Below are 26265 nucleotides of genomic sequence, written 5' to 3'. Positions count from 1 at the left end.
ACCAAGCTATGGTAGAACCCGTTTACTCAGACAGTAGGCCCACTATTTTGACAGCAGGGGGGTGGTTGATGTCCGCCATGGGAGGGTACCGGTCTGCATCCTAAATATTGGGGAAAGAGAAGTATACTTGCCCCGGTATGCCACTATAGCCAAATTGTTCACCGTTAACCAGAACTCTGTAAAGGCCGTGGAACCCTTGCCTCCATCTCAACCAGAGGAGGGTAACGGCTCCAAGAAACAAATGGAGGACTGGTGTCAGAAACTGAATGTGGGCACCGACTCCACTCCCTCACACCAAAAACAGGGAGTCTACCGGGTGGTTCAGGAGTATGAAAGAGTCTTTAGTAAACACCCGCTAGACTTTGGGCAAGTAAAGGGGGTAGAACACCAAATCCCCACAGTAGACCATCCACCCATAAAAGAGAGATACCGGACTGTACCCCCTGCACACTATCAGAATGCCAAGGGTATGTTGCGAGAAATGAAGGAGGCTGGGGTGATCAGGGATAGCTGTAGCCCCTGGGCAGCTCCTCTAGTTCTTGTAAAAAAGAAAGATTGCACGATGAGGATGTGTGTAGATTATAGAAAGGTCAACAGAATAACACACAAAGATGCGTACCCGTTACCTAGGATAGAGGAGTCTTTGGCTGCATTAAAATCTGCTAACTTCTTCTCTACTTTGGATCTCACTAGCGGGTACTGGCAGGTTCCTGTAGCAGAGTCAGACAAGGAGAAGACCGCCTTCACCACCCCGATGGGTCTCAGTGAATTCAACTGTATGCCGTTCGGACTCTGCAACGCACCAGGTACCTTCCAGAGGCTGATGGAGTGCTGTCTGGGGCACAGAAATTTCGAGACGGTCCTACTCTACCTGGACGATGTCATCGTATATTCCAAGACCTATGAGGACCATCCAAAGCACCTGGCAGAGGTGTTCGATGCCCTGGCAAGCTTCGGCCTAAAGGTGAAATCCTCCAAGTGTCATCTACTGAAGCCAAAAGTACAGTACCTGGGACACGTGGTGAGTGCTGACGGAGTAGCCCCAGACCCTGACAAGATGACGGTGATTAAGGACTGGTCAAGACCCTCCAGCATAAAGGAAGTGCGGCAGTTCCTCGGGTTGGTAGGCTACTACTGAAGATTCATCTCCGGGTTCACCAAAATGGCAGCCCCTATGCAGGACCTCCTGTTAGGTCAGTCAAAGACTAAAAGTCAGAAGCCGCCCTTTAAGTGGGACAAGCTGGAGGAGGAGTCTTTCCGCCAGCTAAAGATGGCCCTCACGGGGGATGAGATCCTGGCCTACCCTGATTACGGCCAGCCTTTTATCCTCCACACCAACGCCAGTAACGTGGGGCTAGGAGCCGTACTGTCCCAGATCCAGCAGGGCAGAGAACGGGTAATTGCTTATGCTAGCAGAAAGCTGAGACCCACAGAGAGAAACCCTGGGAATTATAGCTCCTTCAAGCTAGAGTTCCTGGCAGTGGTGTGGGCAGTCACCGAACGCTTCAAGCATTACCTGGCTTCTTCTAAGTTCACTGTGTACACGGACAACAACCCGCTGACACACCTGGACACTGCAAGACTTGGTGCCCTAGAGCAGAGATGGATGGCCCGGCTGTCCAATTATGAATTTACCTTCAAATACCGGACAGGGCGAGCAAATGCCAACGCAGATGCATTGACCAGAATGCCTTACTTGCAGGACGGGGGAGAGGATCCAGAAGAACTGGAAGAAATTGAACTCCCTGCATTCCACCATCATGTGATCACCCAGTGTTCCCACTGCGTAAAGGAGAGGTGCACTGCCACCGTTACGTTCAATCCCTTACCCCACCACGGCTGGGCAGAGACCCAAGATAGTGACCCCGCAGTCCGCCTGGTAAAAGAGATGCTGACCCAGGCTGATGCCCACCTTGATCCGGATGCTCCAGAAGAGGCCAAACAGCTGTGGAAGGAGAGGAGCAAGCTGTTTCTCTACGAGGGGAGGCTGTGCCGCAGAACCGTCAACTCTCGAACACATGAGCTGATCTGGCAGGTAGTGGTCCCAAGGCGGGATGCGGCTATGGTCCTAGAAGCATACCATAACAGAGCAGGGCACTTTGGATGGAAGAAGCTGGAGTTCCTGTTGCGTGAGCGGTTCTTCTGGGTAGGAATGAGAGGGGCTATCGAGAGATGGTGCAGAGACTGTGGCCCGTGCAACCTAAGGAGGAAAGACCGCGCCAGCCAGAAGACTCCCCTGCGGCCCATCATCACAAAGCAGCCCCTTGAGCTGGTGGCCCTGGACCACGTAAAGCTGGCTCAAAGCAGATCGGGATACGTCTACGCCCTCACAATCGTAGATCACTACTCACGGTTCCTAGTAGTGGTCCCTATCAAAGACTTAACAGCTCAGACAGCCGTCAGAGCCTTTCAGCAAAATTTCTGCCGCCCACACGGGTATTCAGAGCAAGTGTTGACTGATCAAGGTCCAGCGTTCGAGGCTTAAATCTTCCAGGAATTCTGCAACCTGTATGGCTGCAAGAAGATAAGGACAACGCCTTACCACCCCCAAACCAACGGGATGTGTGAGAAAATGAACCGGTAGTGATAGACCTGCTCAAGACGTTGCCCCTGGAGGAACGCAGCCTGTGGCCTGAGAAACTGCCGGATCTGGTGGACTTGTATAACCATATCCCAGTGGGTTCTACTAACTGCACCCCGGCTTACCTAATGAGAGCAAGACCTGGTAAGCTGCCAATTGACCTGGAGATGGGAGTCCTGACACCCGAGGGCACCTCACCAGAAGCAGAGTGGGACACAGAACGACAGCAGCAGTACCGGAAAGTACAGGAGAGTGTGGAGCAAAGTCTGTCTCAGGCGAGAGAGAGGCAAGAGAGGAATTACAACCAGCATGCTCCTGCTGCTCCCCTGGCACCTGGAGAGCAGGTCTTGAAGAGAAAGAGACGGCTCCACAAGTTGGATGACCAGTGGGAGAAAGACCCGTACACCGTACTGCCCTCAAGCCATTAAGTGTGTATTATCAGTAAGGATGGAGGAGAGACCACAGCCACTGTCTCCAGAGACCACCTGAAAAAGTGTCCCGAGCAGCTGCAAAGAGCTGATGAAGACTAAGATAGTCCTCAACCCGCAGAGGAAAGGGAAGAAATGGTCAGCACAGTGCTCGGGGAATTTCCCCGCTCCTGGACACAAATCAACAATGCTATAGTGGTACCCGTCCTTACCTTCCTCCAGCCAGCCCCTCAAGGGCCTGCAGAAGAGCAAGTAGTGTTGGAAGACCAAGTGGCTCCAGAGGCAGAAGAGTACATACCGGCAGCTCAGGAGAATCAACCCTCTGTTAGTAGTGAACCTGCCATGCCCGTGGTGAGCCAAAGAGTACGCCGAAAGCTGCCCAACCTACCCGTAACATCTGCAAACACCTCTAGTGCAGACACGAGTACACCCAGTACACAGGGGATGGAAACAGGGGACACGAACAGAGTACCACCAGACAGTGGGTTAAGTAGATCCACCAGGAGCACTAGGGGTCAAATACCTGCTCGCTGGAGAATTTAAAATGTAATATATCTACCTGGATATTGCAAAAGTTGAAAATGTTTAATGTCTGTGTTACCTGGTTACTAATTATCTTTTTTTAGTTACCCGACAGGGTTCATGGACTGACAGGTTATGGACAATGAATAACCGGAACTGTACCTGGTACATAGTTGCACCTGGTAAGGTGCCGTCTTTTGAAGACGACCACAGAACACAAAACCCGTGGAGGTGGCTGAATACGTGGTCCAATGCCGGATCATCTATGCCGTGTAGTCACCCCAGGGCCTACTTGGAGGGTTTGGGATGGGTCCCTCAAAGTGCATCTTGGGTGACAAGGAGACCTGGTGACGGGAGCGCCGCGACCTAAAAAAGACTAAACTTCTTGTATATATGTTGTTTGTTTATACCATGTTATGTTTTGCAAAATGTGTTTAGTCCCGGAGTACTAAAATTCACTAGGGGAGAATGTGGCACCCCAGGTCTGGTCGCCACAGTGGGAGCAATGTCATGTCTGAGAGCAGGTGGGAGGTTCCCTGGTTGGGGACAATTAGCATGCAGCACCTCCTGCCTCAGTCCAGGGAGGGGAGAAACCTGCCCTTTATAAACTGGATCTAGGGCGGGGTTAGAGAGACCAGCCAGAGACAAGTTCCAGACAAGTTGCAGATAGGGACAGGTCAGCAGCAGGCTGAGGAGTCCCTGTAGGCAGAGGAGGAACACGAGGCCAGGAGGGGAACTAGCAGAGTTCGTCCTGGCCAGAGACTTACAAAGCCGGACACTGGAGTCCGAGGCTGTGAGGGTTATAAGCCCAGCAGCAGAAAACCACCACGCAGGGGACTTCAAGTCCTCTGGCCCAAGGAAGCCTGGAGGCTCAGCCACACGAGAGGGACCACTACTGCCCTGGAGGGGTGAGAAGTACGGAAGGCCCGAGTCGATAGTCATACGGGTGAGAACAAGACGGTACACTCAGAGACGTGGGCTACCACTACACTACAGCGGGATAGCCAAGAAAGAGTGAAGTCAGCACGGTAGGCCTACAAACTCCCCCTGACCAGCAGGATTTCCCAGTTGCTCTCAGACTGACCAGGCCTCCATTGTTAACCTGTATTCCGGACAGGCCCCTTAATACTGCCAACAGTAAAGACCCTGAATTGTATGACAGACTCAGTGTGGTTACTGCTGCTCCCGCGCACCATCACCACCAATATCCCTATTTACTGCCCTGAGGCTATACTCCTCCCGTGGGGAGTTAAACTACCTCTGCTGCACCCACAACACCAGCCTCAGCGGTCTGCTCTGCAGCGGCGGTTCACTCTGACCGCAATCCACGGGTGGCGTAGTCGGACATTTACTTACAAAACCCTAAATTGACCGCCATTTGGGTTGACCACCCTGAGCCACGGGACCGGGTCCCCGCCACGCAAGGACTACAGCCCCCAGCATCCGCAACGGGTCCGGTTCCGGGTATCCCCACACATACACGTCCCAGGGGGCGCGTCACTAACATATATGAAACGCAGCACCAAGTATTCAGGGGGCATACTTTAATTAGATTTTATAATGGTTTTCCTCAACATGGGTGCCGATAAGTGACAATTAATAAATAATCCATGAGACTATGTCAAGGCAAAATCAATTATCTATATGTCTTAAAGTAAGAACGCCTGAGATGTTTCTGCAAGGCTCCCTTCACTTCTTTGTTCCTAAAGCAGTAGATAATTGGATTAACAAGAGGAGTCAAAAGACTGTATAAGAAAGAGGCTAAATGCTCCAACTCCAAGGAGTATCCTGAAGGTCCTATATAGTTGAAGTTAGCTGTTCCATAGAACATGGTCACCACAATAAGATGAGACGAACAGGTTGAAAATGCTTTCCATCGACCTTCAGAAGACTTTATCTTCAAAATGGTGGAGATGATGTGTATGTAAGAGATGACAATGTAGAGAAAAGGGGTGAAACCTAAAAATATACTTACAATGTACAACAAGATTTTACTGGTTTTGGTGGGATTACAGGATGCCTGTATGAGTGGAGGTACATCGCAGTAGAAATGGTTGATGATCTGCTGTGATTTACAAAATGAGAGATTGGCGGTCATGACTGTGTGAAGAATAGAGTTGAGGAACCCACTTAACCATGATGCTGCAGCGAGACTAGCACAAAGCCTACCATTCATCACAACTGGATAATGGAACGGGTTGCATATTGCAACAAAACGGTCGTATGCCATTATGGCCAGCAATATACACTCCGCCCCTCCGAGTGATACAAATAAATATAACTGAAAGATACATTTTCTAAAGGAAATTATTCTGTTGCTAGTTACGCAGTTAAATAACACCAATGGAAGTGTGGATGAGGAATAAAGGATGTCCAGCAAGGAGAGGTTACTTAGGAAAAAGTACATGGGAGTGTGAAGATGGCTCTCAAGTCTAATGATGGTGAAAATGCAGAAATTTCCAAACAGGATTGTGCAATAGATGACAAAAAATAAAATGGTCACAAAGAACCAACCGTCAGAAAAAGTAAGAAGCAAAAAGTTTTCCAGTGAGGTGTAATTCTGATGTTGAAGGTCAATCAATAGCATCTGAAATAGAATCATAATAATAGCATAATAATAATTTTTATTTCATATTCCTCAGCACTTTCCATTTTATAGTGGACTTGTCCAAACAATAAAGACATTATAGAATAACACATAACTCAACAAACACCAAAAGAAGTGAGAGGAAATGGGGGAGACACAAATATAAATGGTAAAAATTGCTTCTATTGTATGGTACAGCCACCAATATACAGTAATAAAAAGGGTATTCACATAATGCTGCATGAACCAGTCACCAGCTAGAATGTGTACAAGTACAGACACAGAAGGCTATTAAGTGCATTGAGGGTGTGTGAACAGATGCTACGAGGGTCCTGATTTTGAAGAACATTTTGTATGGGCAAAAGGGGGATAGTTAGATAAGTAAGGTGAGGTGAGAGGCCAGTCTAAGGAAATGCATTTTTAGGCAATGCTTAAAACTGTGGGTATTGGCAATGAATTAAATTGTCCTGGGCAATGCATTCCAAAGAATTGGTGCAGCATAGTGAGAGCCGAGAACAGAGCATAGTGAAGAAGAGCTGGTGATCCACAGTGTTAAAAGCTGCAGAGAGATCCAGGAGAATCAGCAGGGAGTAGTGACCATTAGATTTAGCTGTCAGTAGATCATCAGAGACTTTAGCAAGGGAAGTTTCAGTAGAGTGTAAAGAGCGGAAACCAGATTGTAAAGGGTCAAGAAGAGAATTATCTGAGAGATAACGGATTAGACGGGAGTGGACCAAGCACCAAAACAGCAGAAACACCCCCAAAGTGACCCCATAGAGATGAAGGGAAGATTAGACACAGGTCTGTAGTTAGCAGCACAGTTCTGTTTGAGACATGTTTTTTTAAGTAATGAATGTTTACTGGTGTTTTTCAATGAGGAGGGAAAGATACCAGAAAAGAGAGAGACAGCCGGGGAGAGGGACTGCAGGAGATGTGAGGGAATAGGGTCACTGGTGCAGTCAGTAGAGTGAGAAGATGCAAGGAGCCTGGTCACTTCTTTCGCGACCAGTTCAAAGACCTATAGTGAGCTAGATGCAGTGCGTTAGGGAGGACAATGCATGATGTTAGGGGACTGGGAGAAAATTTTCTGTCAGATCTGGTCAATTTTTTCTTTTAAATAATTGGCCAGGTTGTCAGTGCTGAGGTCAGTGGTGGGAACCTGCACTCTGATTGAAGAGAGAATGAAATGTGTCAAAGAGTCGTTTAGGATTGTTGGATAGTGCTGTGATAAGTAGCGTCTAAAAGTTTGTTGTTCTCGTGTTTTTGCAATTTTTAAAATGTAAAAGATGAAAATATATATTTTTTTGCCTAAAATACAAAGGAAATATGTAATCTTTAACTTTAGCCCTTTTAGAGAGCATTTCATCTTCAACTTGCTTAACTGTTTACAATAACAATAATTTTGACCGGGGGTGGCCAAACTTTCACATGTTGTATGTTTTAAGCATGAACTTATAATGGATGAAATCTTTGGCCAGATTGGATTCTCTCCACAGACATTCGGAGCACTGCTGGAGAAAACATGTTAGCAGCATGTGCCAGGGTTGTTGCTGTCTGTGCCAACTTGTTCTAAATGTAGGAGGTGCAGCTTCATTCAGGGCATTTTGAAATGTTTCATTATAATATTTCAGTATAGAGTCTGGACATGAGAGAGAGGAGATTGGGGCCAATGATGACTTTAAATTCTTCATAAGTTTCTGAGTATTAATCACACATATATTTCTATAAGTGGTAAGTGGGGTGTCCTGAGCGGGGTGACAGTTCTTGGCAGAGAATGAAAGAAGGTTGTGGTCATAGAATGGGAGAGGGGAGTTAGTAAAATCATACAATGAGCAGAGTCGGGAGAAGGTCCAGCGCATTCACATTTTCATGGAAGAGTTAGTAAGCTGTGAAAGGCCAAAGGAGGAGGTTAGAGATAAAAGGTGAGTGTCAGATGGGGAGAAGGGATCACAAATGGGGATATTAAAGTCCCACATAAAGAGAGTGGGGATATTACAGGATAGAAACTGAGTAACCCAGGTGGAAAATTGATCTAGGAACTCACGGGAGGGGCATGGAGGGTAATAAACAACCGCCACTCACAGGGAGAAGGGCTGGTAGAGTCTGACATCATGGACCTCTAAAGAAGGGAAGATACGTGAGGGTATTGGGGGGATAACCTGAAAAGTACATTTCTGAAAGTACATCATTGAAACCTGGCTCACCCCCTCCGATACGGCCTCTCCTGCTGCACTTTCGTATGGTGGATTCCACCTTTCCTACACTCCCTGCTCCACTGGGAAAGCATGGTGGAGGAGTAGGAGTCGCTGTCACGTTTTGTTCAAGATTATTGTAATTGTTTTTGCTATGTATACCCCTTTCTCAAATGTGAAGTGCCATGGAATAAATGGCGCTATAATAATAATAAGAATAACAATTTCAGGTCTGCGTGTATGTGAAAAATGTAGGCCACCATATGAGAGAGCAGCAGCTGCGGTTGTGTCTGACTGCGGGTGGGTTCCAGGTTTCAGTAAAAGCCAGAAGGTTAACGCAACTGGAAAGGAAAAAGTCATGAAGGTAGGAGAGTTTGTTACATGCTGACCATAAGGTCCAGAGGGCACAGTAAAAAGATACAGAAGGCATGCAATGAACATTAATGAAATTCACAGGGTTTCTGAGTGTACCAGGGGAGGAGGTAAACTTACTATTATAATGTGCATAAAGTGTATATGTAAGTGATTGCAGCAGCAAATGATACAAATACATACCGTGAATACTTTTAGCAATGCAAATAACTGGAAACAAGTTTCTTTGAATGTCTTGCATGGCTTACCTGTCTCCTGATCAACTGCCATGTTTAACTGCCCCGGCACTTTGAAAAATATGACATTAGGATAAAATCTGCGTAAGCACCTTCCCTTGGCTAAGTCTAAATATGTAGGGAAGTTTGTGCTTAGATCTATCACTAATTTAACTGGTTAACTGGTTAACAATCAATCAACTAACTTAAGATAGCAGGAGGTAATAAACTGCAAAGAAAAACAAACAAACTTGCAGACCAACATGGAACATAAACTCTTTGAGCAAGTGAGATGACCTTACAGCATAAGGAACAAACTCAGTAAGTAGATATTTGAAATATATACCATTAATATAGGATTGCAAAGATGGAGGGGAGGGTGAAAACTTTAAAGGGATAAATGCAGCAGATGAATGAAATATATACCATTAATACAGTCATAGAATCTGATTCACAAGAACATTTGTGTACAGTTGCCATACATGTGGCCAGTGGCTGGCTTTAAGTGGTGGCAAACTAGGTATATGCCTGGGGCTCCCATTTCCTAGGAGCCCCATGAGGATGGGAGCCACGGAGGAGACAGATGTAATATTAATTGATTTTTGAAGGTTGATTATTTGAATTCTAAATATTTTGGCAATGCTATTTTGGCACTATGTAGTTCTGTTATATGGGCTGAAATAACAAAAATTGTTGAAAACTGCTAAGGGAGGAGGGGGAGGGTACTGGGGAGGCTACATTGCTTTCTGTCCTGGGTCTACTACATGTGAACAAATTTATTTTTGGGTTATCGGGAGAAGGGTGATTGGATTACTGATTACTCTTACAGCCTTGGCAAAAGAGGTTTAAATATGAACAAGGACACTTTGGCCTCAGGCTTTTAGGTTGTTACTAGAGCTGGTGCATAAAGATTCCAAGGATCTGGTCCATTGGCTGTGCGAGTAATCTGTGCCCACTGGATGGTAGCCCTTGGAACAGCCTCCTACCTGACGTATCTTCTTTTGATTAGCCGGCGTGGTACAACTTAATCATGTGACTTTGCTCAAGTCCATCTATTCAAGAAAAGAGTTACTGATGCTCATTGGTAAGAGGAGACTCTCACTGCTCCTGTCCAGTGGCCACAGATTACTGACATGGCTGATGGATTGGGTTGTGCAAATCGATTTGGACCAACTCTAGTTGTTACCATAGACCAATTTTTTGACAAGTTATAAAGGCAGCCTGTCACCATGAAAATGCCGTCCAATTTGCTGGCACCATGTTGTAAATCAGGGGTAAATGAGTAGATTGATATATAATTATAGGAGAAAAGATTCAGCATAACTTGTGCTTTCATCATTTAAACCTCCACTCTTTCTAGGATTTCTGGCCCAGTGGGCGGTCCTATTAGTGATTGATAGCTATGTCTGCATGCACATTTATACAAATAAAGCTGTCAATCACTGATAGGACTGCCCACTGGACCAAGGATCCCAGAAAGGGCAAAGGATTAAATTATGAAAACTGATATACTGAATCTTTTCTCACAAAACTATATATCAATCCACTCTGCTCTCCCTGCTTTATAACATGGTGCCTGTGGATTGGACTGCGTTTTCATGATGCCTGCAGATTGGACTGCATTTTTCATACTTCTCTTCACTGTCAGCTTTTTGCCTCATATTTTTACCATTAAGGGCATTCATGTTTGCAATGCATGCCTAAGACATGTAACTTAAATGGCTTTTCCCTGAATAGAACATCATTTCTTATCCATAAGATAGGGGATACATTGCTGATCTTTGGGGGTTTAACCACTGTGATCTCTAGAATTCACAGTGATCGGACCCCTAGTGATCAAAAATTTATCTTTTATCCTATATGGATATGGAATAACGTTTAATTCTGGGAATACCCTTTTAACCCCTTAACGACCACAGATATGCATTAAAACGGCGATCGTTAAGGGGCCTTATTCCCTCATCGCCGTTTAAAACCGCGACCAGGAATAGCCCCACCCGGTGGTGGAAATTCCTGCGGGTGTCAGCTCAGTTTCGATGTCGATCGGGGCCGATTAACCCCTTAAATACAGGTATTTAGGTTGCTACAAGAGGGTCACAAGACCCCCTTAGTAATCATCGGATCCCCGCGATGAGAATTGCGGGTCCTGGCCGTTACCATGGTACCCTGAGATCATGTGATGATCCCAGGGTGAGGTGGCCTGTGAGATCTGTCATCTGTCACTGGAACTATAGGGGGTCCCAAGTTACTGGTAGAACAAAGACTCTGGAAAAGTTCGGGAGAAATTGAGCAATAAATTATGGGGTCCAATTTCACCTAGTAACCCTTGTGTATCTGAAAAATTTGCAGCAAATACAATAATTACATTTTTACCACTAAAATGTCACATTTCCCTGTCTCAATCTTATAAAATTCTGCGAGGCACCTATGGGTTCAAAATACTCACTACACCACTAGATGAATTCCTTGGGCAGTGGAATTTCCAGTATGGGGTCACCTGGGGGGGGTTTCTTCTGTTCTGGCACCTCAGGTGCTCGGCTAATGGAGCACACAATCTATTAAAAAGAAATCTGCGTTCTAAAAGCCAAGTAGCGCTCTTTCCCATCCGGTCCCTTCTGTGTGTGAAGGGTTAATAAACTTCTTGAATGTTGTTTTGAGCACCTTGAGGGGTGCAGCTTTTAGAATAGTGTCACTTTTGAGTTTTTCTGTCATACAGTGGTGGCCAAAAGTATTGGCACCCCTGCAATTCTGTCAGATAATACTCAGTTTCTTCCTGAAAATGATTGCAATCACAAATTCTTTGGTATTATTATCTTCATTTAATTTGTCTTCAATGAAAAAACACAAAAAGAATTGTCCTAAAGCCAAATTGGATACAATTCCACACCAAACCTAAAAAAGGGTGTGGACAAAAGTATTGGCACTGTTTGAAAAATCATGTGATCCTTCTCTAATTCGTGTAATTAACAGCACCTGTAACTTGACTGTGGCACCTAACAGGTGTTGGCAATAACTAAATCACACTTGCAGCCAGTTAACATGGATTAAAGTTGACTCAACCTCTGTCCTGTGTCCTTCTGTGTACCACATTGAGCATGGAGAAAAGAAAGAAGACCAAAGAACTGTCTGAGGACTTGAGAAACCAAATTGTGAGGAAGCATGAGCAATCTCAAGGCTACAAGTCCATCTCCAAAGACCTGAATGTTCCTGTGTCTTCCGTGCGCAGTGTCATAAAGAAGTTTAAAGCCCATGGCACTGTGGCTAACCTACCTAGATGTGGACGGAAAAGAAAAATTGACGAGAGATTTCAACGCAAGATTGTGCGGATGGTGGATAAAGAACCTCGACTAACATCCAAACAAGTACAAGCTGCCCTGCAGTCCGAGAGTACAACAGTGTCAACCCGTACTATCCGTCGGCGTCTGAATGAAAAGGGAATGTATGGTAGGATTCCCAGGAAGACCCCACTTCTTACCCCGAGACATAAAAAAGCCAGGCTGGAGTTTGCCAAAACTTACCTGAGAAAGCCTAAAACGTTTTGGAAGAATGTTCTCTGGTCAGATGAGACAAAAGTAGAGCTTTTTGGGAAAAAGCATCAACATAGAGTGTACAGGGAAAAAAAGAGGCATTCAAAGAAAAGAACACGGTCCCTACAGTCAAACATGGCGGAGGTTCCCTGATGTTTTGGGGTTGCTTTGCTGCCTCTGGCACTGGACTGCTTGACCGTGTGCATGGCATTATGAAGTCTGAAGACTACCAACAAATTTTGCAGCATAATGTAGGGCCCAGTGTGAGAAAGCTGGGTCTCCCTCAGAGGTCATGGGTCTTCCAGCAGGACAATGACCCAAAACACACTTCCAAAAGTACTATAAAATGGTTTGAGAGAAAGCACTGAAGACTTCTAAGGTGGCCAGCAATGAGTCCAGACCAGAATCCCATAGAACACCTGTGGAGAGTTCTCAAAATGGCAGTTTGGAGAAGGCACCCTTCAAATATCAGGGACCTGCAGCAGTTTGCCAAAGAAGAATGGTCTACAATTCCAGCAGAGCATTGTAAGAAACTCATTGATGGTTACCGGAAGCGGTTGTTCGCAGTTATTTTGGCTAAAGGTTGTGCAACCAAGTATTAGGCTGAGGGTGCCAATACTTTTGTCTGTCCCATTTTTGGAGTTTTGTGAAATGATCAATGATTTGATTTTTGCTTCATTCTCTTTTGTGTTTTTTTCCTTGCAAGCAAATTAAATGAAGAGAATAATACCAAAGAATTTGTGATTGCAATCATTTTCAGGAAGAAACTGAGTATTATCTGACAGAATTGCAGGTGTAGCAATACTTTTGGCCACCACTGTATAGGCCCTTCAAAGTCACTTCAAATATGATGTGGTCCCTAAAAAATGGTTTTGTAAATTTTCTAGGAAAAATTAGGAACTGCTGGTCAACTTTTAACCGTTATAACTTTCTAACAAAAAAAATTATGTTTCAAAAATTGTGCTTGTGTAAACTAGATATATGGGAAAAGTTATTTATTAGTTATTTTGTGTGTCATAACTCTGGTTTAAGGAGGGCATAAGAATTCAGAGTTTGAAAATTGTGAAATTTTCAACATTTTTGCCACATTTCCGATATTTTCACAAATAAACGCAAGTCGTATCAAACAAATTTTTACTACTATCATGTAGCACAATATGTCTCAGAACCAGCGTTGAAGCGTTCCAGAGTTATTACCACATGAAGTGACACTGGTCAGAATTCAAAAATTTGACCCGGTCATTAAGGTCAAAATGGGCCCAGTCACTAAGTGGTTAAAATGCCTTCACCTGATTGCAAAATCAATAGCAGGGCACACACCTACCATTTGCCAATTATGACACTGCTGGTGTGATATAAGACTTGCTCTGTTGATTATGAGTTTTGCGCTTTTAATTGCTACTTGTTAATTGCCAGAAAGTGGCTGAAGCTACAATAACAATGTACTCCAACCTCTGATGCGTCAAATTCATTAAAGAGGCAAACATCTCTTAATGGCACACGTCTCAGCACATCTTCCTCCAGCACCCACTTCTTTAAGACTGGCGTACTAAATGCCAATCTTCATGAATTAGTCCCTTAATATACAGATAGATAACAGACAGATTCAGTAGATAGAATAATAGATAGAAGATAGATAGATTTCTTGCATTATCTGATACATTGTTGCATGCCACATTCTCTACTTTTTGTGTAAAAAGAAGAGATTGATGTATATTACCTTAGGTTAAATAGCACGTGAAGGAACCTAAAAAAAAAGACATGAAAATGAGGTAAGCAATAACCCAATATATCTAAGTCTCTAGCCCCAATACATCATTTGCGGTGCTTTTAAATGATGTAATTTGTTGCTGATTTTTGGACCAAATTCTACAACACGAAGCATGTGGGTCATGAATTTTGCACAAAATCAAAGATGTTTTTTTTCTGTCTTTTAGTTTTTTTTGTGACTTTTTAGAGCAAAAAGTTGCACAATCATTTAAAATGGTGCACGTTAGTTTTCAACTGCACAAAAAATTAAAACAGACAGATTTTGTACTCCAGTACAGTATTTGAGTACAATTGATTGAAAAAATTTGCATCATTTTGAAAAGTTACAAATGATGAATTAGAGAAAAACATCTGGATCAGGAAAACCACACCCGCATTGTTTAGCAAAATAAAAGCAAATAAAAAAGAAAATTAAAAGCAAATAAAAAAGAAAATTAAATACTGAATAATGCGCAAATAAAAATGTCAGTATTAGAACCATTTTTATTTCGGATAAAATGGTGCGAAGATGATGATAGATTGGGATCTCTTTCTCTATTATTTTCATTTATTCCACTTTCTCTTGGTAAAAAGTCACAATATATATGCCAGAATTTATAACTTTTTAAACTTTCTTCCTCTGCTGACGGCACGTTTCTTAAAAGTGAAGCTTTGTGAAAGTAGGTGGACACATGCACAACTCCAACTCATTTACCATAATTGACGCCAGACAGTGGTGTAAATTATAGTGCAATTTTGATAATGTGATTATTTTGGTACACGCAAAGCAGTATTACACAACAGTAATACAGTGGATATAAATAGTCTACACACTCCTGTTAAAATGTCAGGTTTTTGTCATGTAAAAAATCATGACAGAAGAATAATTTCAGAACTTTTTCCACCTGTAATGTCTTTCATAATTTGTACAATTCAATTGAGAAATAAACTTAAATATTTTCGGGTGGAAAAGGAACTAAAATATTGTGGTTGCATAAATATTCACGCCCTAAAACTAATACTTTGTTAAAGTACTCTTGGAATTTATGGCAGCATTTAGTCTTTTTGTTAGGAGTCTATCAGCATGCGCACTCTTCCTTGCAGTATCATTCCAAATCTGTCAGATTGAGAGGACACATCCTGTGTACATAACCCTCTTTAAGGCAAAGACAGATTTTTAATTGGATTCGGGTCTTGGCTCTGGCAGGGCCATTTCATAACTTTGATCTTCTTCTGGCAAAGCCATTCTTTTGTTGATTTGGAGGTATGCTTGGGGTCGTTGTTGTGTTGAAAGGTGAAATTCCTCTCTTCCTCATGCTCAGATTTTTAGCAGAGACCTGAAGGTTTTGTTGCAAAATTGAAATGATATTTGGAACTGTTCAATTCCCTCCACCTTCACTAAAGTCCTAGTTCCAAAACAGCCCCAAAGCATAATGTTGCCTCCACCATGCTTCACTGTGGGTATGGTGTTCTTTTGGTGATGCACAGTGTTGGCTTTGCGTTAAACATACCATTTGGAATAATGGCCAAAAAGTTCAACTTTGGTTTCATCGAACATGTTTTCCCACATGCTTTTGGCAGACTTAATGTAGGTTTTCGCAAAACATAGCCGGGTGTGGATGTTTTTCTTTATGGATGTTTTTCTTTGCCACCATAACCCACAAGTTATACATATGAAGAATACAGGAGATTGCTGTCACATGCAGTACACATCCAGTACTTCCACATACAGTACTTTCTGGAAATTCCTGCAACTGTTTTAATGTTTCTGTAGGCCTCCTGGCAACCTCCCAGACTAATTTTCATATTGTCTTTTCATCAATTATTGAGGGATGTCCAGTTTTAGGTAATGTCTCTGTTGTGTCAAATTTAAGCCACTTTTTGATGACAGTCTTCACAGTGTTCCATGATACATTTCATGCCTTGGCAAATTATTTAAACCTTTTCTTGACTGATAATATTCAACAATCAGATCCATTTGCTGTGTTGTTAGCTGTTTATGGACCATGGCTTTTTGCTGTAAAATGCAACTTAGAAAATGTCAAGAAAATTCTACTGGTACAGCCAACCTTTATATGGGGTTAATCAGAATCACTGTAAATTATTGCAGCGTTGTACTGACTGCTGTGTAACATCAGTGTAAATGCGATTGGCCGATTCTGAACACAACCACATTCCCAATTTATAAAAGGATGTTCACACTACCACATTATTTTAATTTTTTCATTTTGATTTCCCCCCTCAAAATGATTTCAGTTTGTTTCTCAGTGGATTTATACAGATTATGGGCGACATTAAAGGTGGAAAAAGTTCTGAAATGATTCTTCTTGGTAAAGACAAGTGAAATTGCATATCATTTACAAATAGCATCTAGTATATAGATGTCATATAAAGATGTGACCCTCACCAGAGAGTTAGCAGAAGTCTTACCAGTTTAGAAGAAATGAAACATAAAATAACAGTTTTCTATTAATACTTATCTACATGTAATAACCTAATACATCATGTACGCTATACAGTCAGCTCTCACACACACTGACCCCTATCTAGTAAAGGCTCATGGAAACAGTGAATATTTATCGTAGAATACGTGGCCTCTGTGGAAATTCAGCTCCCAGTTGTCATTTCACATAATGATGATAATTACATAATTAATCCAGCTGAAGAAAAACAAAGAAAATTGTTAACACAGTGAATGTCCTGCTATATACTTAATATACAGGGATGAGATCAGGTCCGGATTGGGATGAAAAAACCCCCAGCAGTGGCACAAAAAAACCCACCAGCCTACAAATTATAACAACCCTCAGCCCCCGATCAGTGAATTCTGCTTTACTTAGTCATGCCCCTCATCACTCTATTAAAGGAGTTATTTGAAGAGTCACACATGAATGTGAGTATGATCAACCACAGCTCAATTTACATGGTACTCTTCAGAGCTTCGGTTCATGAGAGGTCCCAGCGATTGGAAAGTTATCCCATATCCAGAAGATGGGGGATAACTTCTAAACTTGGGATAAACCATTTAAACAGGTTTTTCAAGATTTATTTTTATTTGCCCAACAGAATTAGAAAATAGTAAGCCCACCAATAGTGACTCCTAAAGTCCAATGCCGTCTCTCCGACAACAGAACAGGAGAATAATACAGATAATAAGAATTGCACTCAGTGTACAGGACAGGAGAAGTAATACTGTGCAGTGTACCGTATTTTTTGGACTATAAGACGCACCGGACCATAAGACTTACCTAAGTTTTAGAGGAGGTAAATAGAAAAAAAATGTAAGCAAAAAATGTGGTCATGATGCACTGTTATGGGGGAAGGGGTCTGCTGCCAACACTGTAATAGGGGTAATGTCCCCTAATTCTGTACTAATATCCCCCATCCTGGCATATATGGCCCCCCCTTCATGTTACACGTGATCCACATCCCCATTCTGGTATACATGGCCCCCATCCTGGTATACATGGTCCCCCATCCTGGTATGCATGGCACCCCCATCTTGGTATACATGGCACCCTCATCCCCATCCTGGTATGCATAGCACCACCATGTTGGTATACATGGCACCCCCAACCTGGTATATATGTCCCCCCATCCTGGTATGCATGACACCCCCATCCTGCTATGCATGGCACCCCATCCCCATCCTGGAATGCAAAGCACCCCCATCCCCATCCTGGTATGCATAGCATCCCATCCCGATCATGCTGAACACATAAAAAAAATAAAGGATTCTACTCACCTACCCTTTGCTCCAGCGCTGTATCCTGTTCTGATACCAGCTGCTAATCAGTGTGCGAGTGACGCGCCCCCTGGGCCATGTTGTTAGGGATACCCGGAGCCGGATCAGATGGGGGTTGTAGTCTCCGAGTGGCTGTGACCCGGTCCGTGCCCAGGGTGTCAAACTCAGTGTGTGGCAGTCCTACAGATGTTATTAGAGTTCTTTGTGTCGACTACGCCACCCGTTGATTTGCGGTCAAAAGGCTGCCGCTGCAGCAGGGTCCACTGAGGCTGTTGGTATGTGTGCAGCTTTGGTAGTATAACCCCCAACGGGAGGGGTATAGCCTCAGGGGGTCAGATGTAGAGGATGGTGGTTGTGAAGGTGCAGGATGAATCAGCAAGAAGACTCAGAGTCGGGCTGTGCAGTTCAGGGGTTTTTACTTACGGGTGTTCTTATGGTCACTCTGGCCTGAAGCGACCACCCGAGCCGTGCTGCGTCCACCAGGTCCTGGACTCGGCTAACCCCCAGGCAGTTCTGGAGCGTGGTCCTGAGCTCCTGTCTGACTTTCCCTCTCTTCTGGCCGTTCTCACCAGGGATCCACCTATGTCCGGCTCCCTCGGGTCTCTTGGTGGGTACACCTCTTCTGGGTTCCCTGACCCTATACTTGGTCTGCCTTCCTGGTGGATTTGGTGAGGGTCGTGGCAGATCCTGCCCACGACCTCCGGTCTCTGGCTAAGGTGTGCTTTTCTCTCTGCCAGCTTGGGATCCGGTACCCTAGGTGCCAACCCTTCACCCTGTTGTTTGTATTCTGGGGTCTTGGGGTTCCTGCTTGTTTTCTCTGGGTCCTTCTGACTCCTCTCTCTCTCTTGGCCTTGGAGCTGGGCCCAGCCGGAACCACAACTCCCTGTCAGCCCTTCTGGCTGAGCTTCTCTGCTCTGCTCCTCTGACTAAACTCTGACAGACTGACGTCTCACAGACTGACCCTGTCCTAAGATGGTGCCCACCTTATATACTCCCTCTATGTGTGAGCTCAGGTGACCAGCACCCAATGAGCTCCTAGCTTTACCCAGGCTGCTCCCCCTATCTGCCCCTACACTACTGGGATGTTCCACCCCCCTCCCACTCCAGCCAGGAACAGACACTGTCGTACCTGCACATTTCTCTAGTGGGAGTACCATCGGTCTGTTCCTCGGAAATGGGATGTGTGTAGTGCATGCAGCTAACTGAGCTCAGTTCCACACTCCACCCTTACCCGGGAGTGGAATATCACACCTCTGGGTTGAGGTGCAATACCCCTGTAGCAGCCGAATCCTCAGGGTGCTACATTCCCCCCTGGTAAATCACAGCACGTCCTCGGGCTGTAAGATACAAAACATCCAAACATACAATTTTTTTCATAAACATCATAAACATATAAAACAATATATATATATTATAAAACTTTTCATATAAAACTCTTCATTGGAAACATTCTTGTTCCTCCGGCCACGGTGCAACTTGTGACCGGGTAAGGTGCGACAGTCTCTCTTGGAAGAAAACAGTTTCCTATAAAACCGGTAGGGGGCGCTTTAGGAAGCGCAACTATATACAAGGGAATTATGGCCGCTCTCAGTCCTCGGCCAGGTATTAGGAAGGAATGACCGCTCTCAGTCCTCGGTCAGTGGGAATAGGGACACACGGGTTTCAGTTCAATCTGCTGGTCCCAACGGGGACTATATTTTAACTAGAACAGTTCTTATACCCTGACGGGTAACTATGTACAGTCTCTCTCTACCGTACTTCAACGACGGCGTCCTCCTGCTCCTTCTTTAGATTCTTCAGACCCGTCCGGGTCCTCTTGCTCCTCCTCACACCGCAGCTCCTCCTCCGTCAGGCGATGCACATGGAGGGCGTAGGGTCCTTTGGCACACTTGTGCCGGGTGAAGGTGACCTCGTCCCCTACATACAGGTCACGACCTCTGTGTCCCTCCGGCAGATGGCTCTCTACGTCTCTGCGGGTTACAAAGACGTCGCCGGGGGTCTGATGGTCTCTGATAAAGCCCCATCCGTGCTGCATATTGAATTTTATCACAGTCCCGGTGGCACGGGGACCATGAGCTGCACGGGGTTTCCTCCTGGTCCGGCTCTTCTGCTCCACGCTCCTTATCTGCATTTGCTGTTCCCGGACCCGCCTCTCTCTCCGCTCCCTCTCGAAGACCTCGAGCTGCTGCCGGCAGCACTCTGCACGCTCCGCTGCGGCCGCCCGAGTCTCCTGAGTGAACCCCATGAGGTCTTCTCCGGTGGGGTCCCACTCGAACTGGATCTCCTCCAGTGGGGGCGAGGTCCTCTTTACGGGCTTCGGAACCGGAATCAGGGGTTCATCTAGGGGTCTTTCTTTCCGGAGTCGGGGATGGTGAAACTCCGGTGGCCATATGAAGGGCTGCCCATCCGGGCACGTATGCTGGGCGAACAGGTCCTCACCCAGGTGCGGTACTTTAGGTGTTATGGGCGCTGTGGTGGTAGCGGCGCCCGGGTTGACCAGGCCTTGCGACCAGGCTTGGGGCACGCTAAAGGAAAAGGGCACCGTAAGAACGGCGGCGCCCGTGGTTACTCGGCCCTGCGACCAGGCCGGTGGCTCCGCGGAGGTAGGGGGCGCTGTTGGTATTGCGGCGCCCGGAGGTACTAGGCCTTGCGACCAGGCCGATGGTATTTCCTGTTTGGTCGCGCTCAGGGTCGAGGCGTGTGACGTCACAGGGGTCGCGGCCGCGGTTTCCGGTTGAGGCCTAGTCTGCGGCGGTGACGATGCAGCGACGGGCACGGCAGGGGGAATTTCGGGCTCTGCGACGGGGAGCTGGGGCAGGCACGCGGTTTCCCGGCTCGGGGTAGAGACGTCCCCTTTACCTGCCTCTGTCCGTTCAGCTCCCTTCTCGGCGCCGTCTCCTGCCTTCATTCCTCCTGCGCCATCCTCAGAGGCGGTCTGTCTCCTCGTCTCGAGTGGCGTGCTCCGCTGACGGGCTCCGGTCTGCTGGGCCATCTCTCGGCTCCACTCCGCCAACGTCTCCCGCTGCACCCGGGCCATCCTCCGTGCGAGGCCCTCCAGCGCGGTCTGTGCACACTCCCGGTCTCGGGGGAGCTGTGCCAGGATCTCCACTAAGCCTAGTGGGGTTGTTGCTTGCAGCAGGCTCCTGACCACTGGGTCGGTGCTGCCTGTCTCTCCCTCCATCTCCGGGTACGCTCTCTCTGGACTCTCCTCCAGACGTCTTGTCTCCGGGTGCGCTCTCTCCAGACTGCTCCAGGCGACACCCATCTTCGTTCTCTTGTTCTGTCTCCGCCCACATCGAGGGTGGTCCCGGGGCAACTTAGTGATTGTCAGTTCCAGGGGCAGTTCTCTCACGCTGATGGACACTTCCAGCATCACAGTCTCTGTTGGTGGGGGCGGTTTCCACTTTTGGCGCCATTTTCGGTCCTGGCCCACGATGGGAGGTGGCCTCTTGCCATCCTTTGGCACGCCCATAATGGCGTCCGCTCCCCCAAGGCGGGAAATCCTTGGAAATGGCGGGAATCGTCTCCCAGTGGCGGGAAACTCCATGGATGGCGGGAAAAAGCTGCAAATGGCGGACAACCGGCGGGAAACGACCTGTGATGGGGTCCGTTGGCGGGGACCCTCCGGAACCGGCAGGAGACTTCTTTTTGAGGTAACGGTGAACTTTTCTTCAGGCACGCAGTACCCGGTTGTTGCGGGCACGTTATCCTGCCGACTACGCCAAAGTTGACGCGCCCCCTGGGCCATGTTGTTAGGGATACCCAGAGCCGGATCAGATGGGGGTTGTAGTCTCCGAGTGGCTGTGACCCGGTCCGTGCCCAGGGTGTCAAACTCAGTGTGTGGCAGTCCTACAGATGTTATTAGAGTTCATTGTGTCGACTACGCCACCCGTTGATTTGCGGTCAAAAGGCCGCCGCTGCAGCAGGGTCCGCTGAGGCTGTTGGTATGTGTGCAGCTTTGGTAGTATAACCCCCAACGGGAGGGGTATAGCCTCAGGGGGTCAGATGTAGAGGATGGTGGTTGTGAAGGTGCAGGATGAATCAGCAAGAAGACTCAGAGTCGGGCTGTGCAGTTCAGGGGTTTTTACTTACGGGTGTTCTTATGGTCACTCTGGCCTGAAGCGACCACCCGAGCCGTGCTGCGTCCACCAGGTCCTGGACTCGGCTAACCCCCAGGCAGTTCTGGAGCGTGGTCCTGAGCTCCTGTCTGACTTTCCCTCTCTTCTGGCCGTTCTCACCAGGGATCCACCTATGTCCGGCTCCCTCGGGTCTCTTGGTGGGTACACCTCTTCTGGGTTCCCTGACCCTATACTTGGTCTGCCTTCCTGGTGGATTTGGTGAGGGTCGTGGCAGATCCTGCCCACGACCTCCGGTCTCTGGCTAAGGTGTGCTTTTCTCTCTGCCAGCTTGGGATCCGGTACCCTAGGTGCCAACCCTTCACCCTGTTGTTTGTATTCTGGGGTCTTGGGGTTCCTGCTTGTTTTCTCTGGGTCCTTCTGACTCCTCTCTCTCTCTTGGCCTTGGAGCTGGGCCCAGCCGGAACCACAACTCCCTGTCAGCCCTTCTGGCTGAGCTTCTCTGCTCTGCTCCTCTGACTAAACTCTGACAGACTGACGTCTCACAGACTGACCCTGTCCTAAGATGGTGCCCACCTTATATACTCCCTCTATGTGTGAGCTCAGGTGACCAGCACCCAATGAGCTCCTAGCTTTACCCAGGCTGCTCCGCCTATCTGCCCCTACACTACTGGGATGTTCCACCCCCCTCCCACTCCAGCCAGGAACAGACACTGTCGTACCTGCACATTTCTCTAGTGGGAGTACCATCGGTCTGTTCCTCGGAAATGGGATGTGTGTAGTGCATGCAGCTAACTGAGCTCAGTTCCACACTCCATCCTTACCCGGGAGTGGAATATCACACCTCTGGGTTGAGGTGCAATACCCCTGTAGCAGCCGAATCCTCAGGGTGCTACACGAGCACCGCATGATGTCACTGCCATGCGCCCTTGCACGCTGAGGTCAGCTGCCAGAATGTTCACTGCTCCCCATGCCCGGACTATGGGCATGGGGATCAGTGAATATTCATTCTCCTTATTAACGCACATAGTGTCAGCCGCAGCTGCCAACTCCAGCAGTGGTTCGGAGTTCACATGTACTCACTATTAAAGAGCATGAATATTCACTGCTCTCCACTCCCATAGGTGTGGGGATCAGTGAATATTCATTTTCTTTAATAGCGGGCAAACATGATTGCCGAGCTGCTGCAGGAACCAGCGTCTGTGGCTGACACTGTGCGCTCTATTAAGGAAAGCGAATATTCACTACTCAAATGAATGCACTACTCCAATGAATTCAATACTAGCAATGAATATTCATTTTCTTTAACAGCAGACATAGTGTTAGGTGCAGCAGGCGGCTCCTGCCTCCTGTGGCCCGCTCCTCTGCAGCTGCCACTCCCCCCGCACCCCACACCATCCACAGCCAGACCGTACATTCGGACTATAAGATGAACTCCCCACTTTCCTCCAAAATTTTGGAGGAAAAAAGAGCGTCTTATAGTCCGAGAAATACAGTATATATACAGAATAAGGGCTCACTCACACTTCCGTATAACACGGCCGAGTGCTATCTGATGCTTTATTGGATAGCACTCTGACCAATGTTATACTATGGGGCAGTGCAGATCTGCGATTATTTTTTCATGTTGATTCGGCATGAGAAAACAATTGAAACGTGCTGCGAGTGGCTCTGATATTCAGATCATATGCACCCATACAAGTCTATGGGTGAGTGTGAACCATCCAGGGCCACCATCAGGACATTACTGCCATTACAACTGTATGGGGCCCGGTGAACAGAAGCAAAAAGGGGGGGCCCGGCCAGCCCGTGCTTGCGTGCCCCATGCCCCCAGCCAGCCTGGGCCCCACCTCTCTTTGCCTCTACTCACCAGGCCTTAGGGAGTCAGGGGCAACAGTTCAGACCTTAATGCACCCGGCGGACAGAAATGAGCGCTATACCTTTAAACCGCCACTCAGTGCATCATGGTCCTGACGCCTGTCATGTGACACGCTGCATGCTCTCTTTAATTTTGGAGCAGAGCTGCAGCGTGCCACATGTGCATTGGGACCCGGGACAGGCAGGCAGACTTCAGCAGCGGCGGCATCAGGAAGAGGTAGGCTGTTTGTGTGGGTGTCAGTCTGTGTGTCAGTGTCTGTCTGTGTGTGTCAGTGAGGAGGCCACCGCGGCAGCAGCGGGCAGTGTATGTATGAAGACTGGGGGAGGCTGTTGGGGTTTTTTCTGGCCCTGTGATGGGGCTATTTCTGGTTCTGTGAGGGGGCTGTTTCAGGCCCTGTGAGGGGGCTGTTTCTGGCCCTATTTCTGGCCTGGTGAGGGGGCTATTTCTAGGCCTGTGAGGGGGCTATTTCTGGCTGCGGAGTTGGGGGTGGAGCCTGGGCGGAGTCTAAAGGGGGCCCCAAAATGTAACCAGTATGGGGCCCCGAAATTCCTGCAGTCCGATGTACACTCGCATTGAAAATGGAGAAGATGGAGAAATTAAGTTCTCCATCTTCTCCGCACCTCGCATTAGAGAAATGGATCACTGTAAGATGGCACCCGGATAAAACTGTGACAGAGTTTGAACGGAGTTTCATTAGCATAATTGGCCCGATTCGCTCTCATGAGAAACTATACTCCAGTGTGAGCGAACCCTAATACAGATACCGAGGATTATACCCAGTATACAGGAGAAAAGAATGGTTCTGTGCAGTGTATATGCACTGTGACAGAGTCACTGGTGTGATATATGAGTGGAGGTATGTGTCACTCAGGTTGTTAGCCTGTGTGAAATAAAACCTGCAAAATTTCTGCCAGCATGTTATATGCTGGGGGGTTAAATGGGTTGTCCACTACTATTTAAAATATGCCAAACTGTTTTTATGATGAAAAGCAGCTTCTTTGTAATTACCTCCCTCTGCTTTTTCTGCCTGTGAGCGGCGCTATCATTGGCCGCTCACAGGCATCATGTGACCCTTGGCTGCAGATGGCTCTGACATCCGCTGACATCACGACAAGTCTAGGCTGCAGCCGGGGTCTCTCTCTTCCGCGTTCCACGGTGGCTGCTGGGTTGTGGTCGGTGTTATCCCCGCGCGTCATACCCAGCATCCACCGCGCGCTCTCCCTCTCCCCATTCATTGGGAAAGCGCGCGGTGGATGCTGGGTGTGACGCGGTGGGGTAACCCCACCTACAACCCAGCAGCCACCGTGGGGACCCAAGCGCTGAGTCACGCCTCAGTAGACGGGACGTCAGCGGGGGGGGGGTCACGTGCTGCCTGCTCACAGGCAGAAAAGGCAGAGGGAGGTAATTATAAAGAAGTTGCTTTTCATCATAAAAACGCTTTGGCATATTTTAAATAGTAGTGTACAACCCCTTTAACTCACTAAAGGGTGTGTGGTTTTATGTGAATGGCAAAGAGGGTGGGAAGCCATTCACACTATGTCCCCTCAGGGTGTGGCTGAGGAAGGTTTAAATGCTCAGTCACCATTTATTTTCTGTTGTTGAGTTTGGAGAGGCAAGGCTCCAGACTGGAAGGCCACAGCTCAGAGAGGAGCTGAAAGCTGGGACTACAACCTGTGTATGGACTGTGCTATCGGTTATCTTTTGTTTTGTTGTTTTGCCAGTAAGACTGTGTTTATACTTGCTGGAGCTGCTGGGCTTTATGCCACATAATAAAGCCTGGAGAGAAAACACGGTTCTTGAGTCTACTTCCGGAAGTGGCTGAGTGAGGCGTCTTACCACATTTGGTGCGAGAGTGCGTGCAAGATTCCAGAAACACGTGTACCTGCCAGAGAGAACGGTGGATGTCCTGGGTGAAGGCTATCAGCCAGCAGGAGACGTCCGGCAGCAAGTAAGAGCTAATTAAGTATCTGGTGCAGAGCCAGCAGAGCATGCAGCAGCAGCAGGAGACAAATAAACTCCTGATACAGCAAATCCAGCAGCAGCAATGACAGATGGAACTCCTAGCAGGGGAGATCCGTGGCAGGACAACCTCCCCACCCCCAAGGCCAGGTGATGACTCGCACATCAGGAAGACGGTAAGAAGAGAATTGCAAAAGATGACCCCGGGGTATGATGTTGAGTCGTTCCTGACTGTTTTTGAGAGGGTGGCGGAATGGGAGAGATTACCTCCAGAGCAGTTGGCGGAGGTTCTGGCCCCATATTTAACCGGGGAGTCACAGAAGGCCTATTATGATCTAACTTTACAGGATGCAAAGGAATACGCCAAATTAAAAACCGAGATATTGGCACGCTCAGGAGTGACTATGTCTGTCAGAGCGCAAAGGGTCCACCA

The 26265-nt window shown here is 47.1% G+C and overlaps 2 protein-coding genes across 2 annotated transcripts in view; one reads left to right on the top strand and one right to left on the bottom strand.

The window, feature by feature from the left end:
• Window positions 1–5167: 5167 nt before the first annotated feature.
• On the bottom strand, window positions 5168–8952 carry LOC141193177 (olfactory receptor 5V1-like). The gene is made up of 2 exons (XM_073662107.1): window positions 8866–8952; window positions 5168–6118 (listed from the first exon to the last, which is right to left on the bottom strand). The coding sequence occupies exons 1-2, from the start codon at window positions 8950–8952 to the stop codon at window positions 5168–5170; spliced, it is 1038 nt and encodes a 345-aa protein (XP_073518208.1).
• Window positions 8953–9160: 208 nt separating this feature from the next.
• The window catches only part of LOC141193176 (olfactory receptor 8H1-like), a 56341-nt gene continuing 39236 nt past the window's right edge, over window positions 9161–26265 (top strand). The window contains exon 1 of the mRNA XM_073662106.1: window positions 9161–9184. Within this exon, the coding sequence (XP_073518207.1) occupies window positions 9161–9184 (24 nt within the window). The remainder of the gene's footprint in view (window positions 9185–26265) is intronic.

The sequence above is a fragment of the Phyllobates terribilis genome, unplaced genomic scaffold, assembly GCF_046119375.1.
Source record: "Phyllobates terribilis strain yellow unplaced genomic scaffold, ASM4611937v1 Scaffold_65__1_contigs__length_7625178, whole genome shotgun sequence".
NCBI lineage: Eukaryota > Metazoa > Chordata > Amphibia > Anura > Dendrobatidae > Phyllobates > Phyllobates terribilis.
The sequence above is the reverse complement of the archived record's forward strand: the minus strand, read 5'-3'. Positions and strand labels throughout refer to the sequence as shown.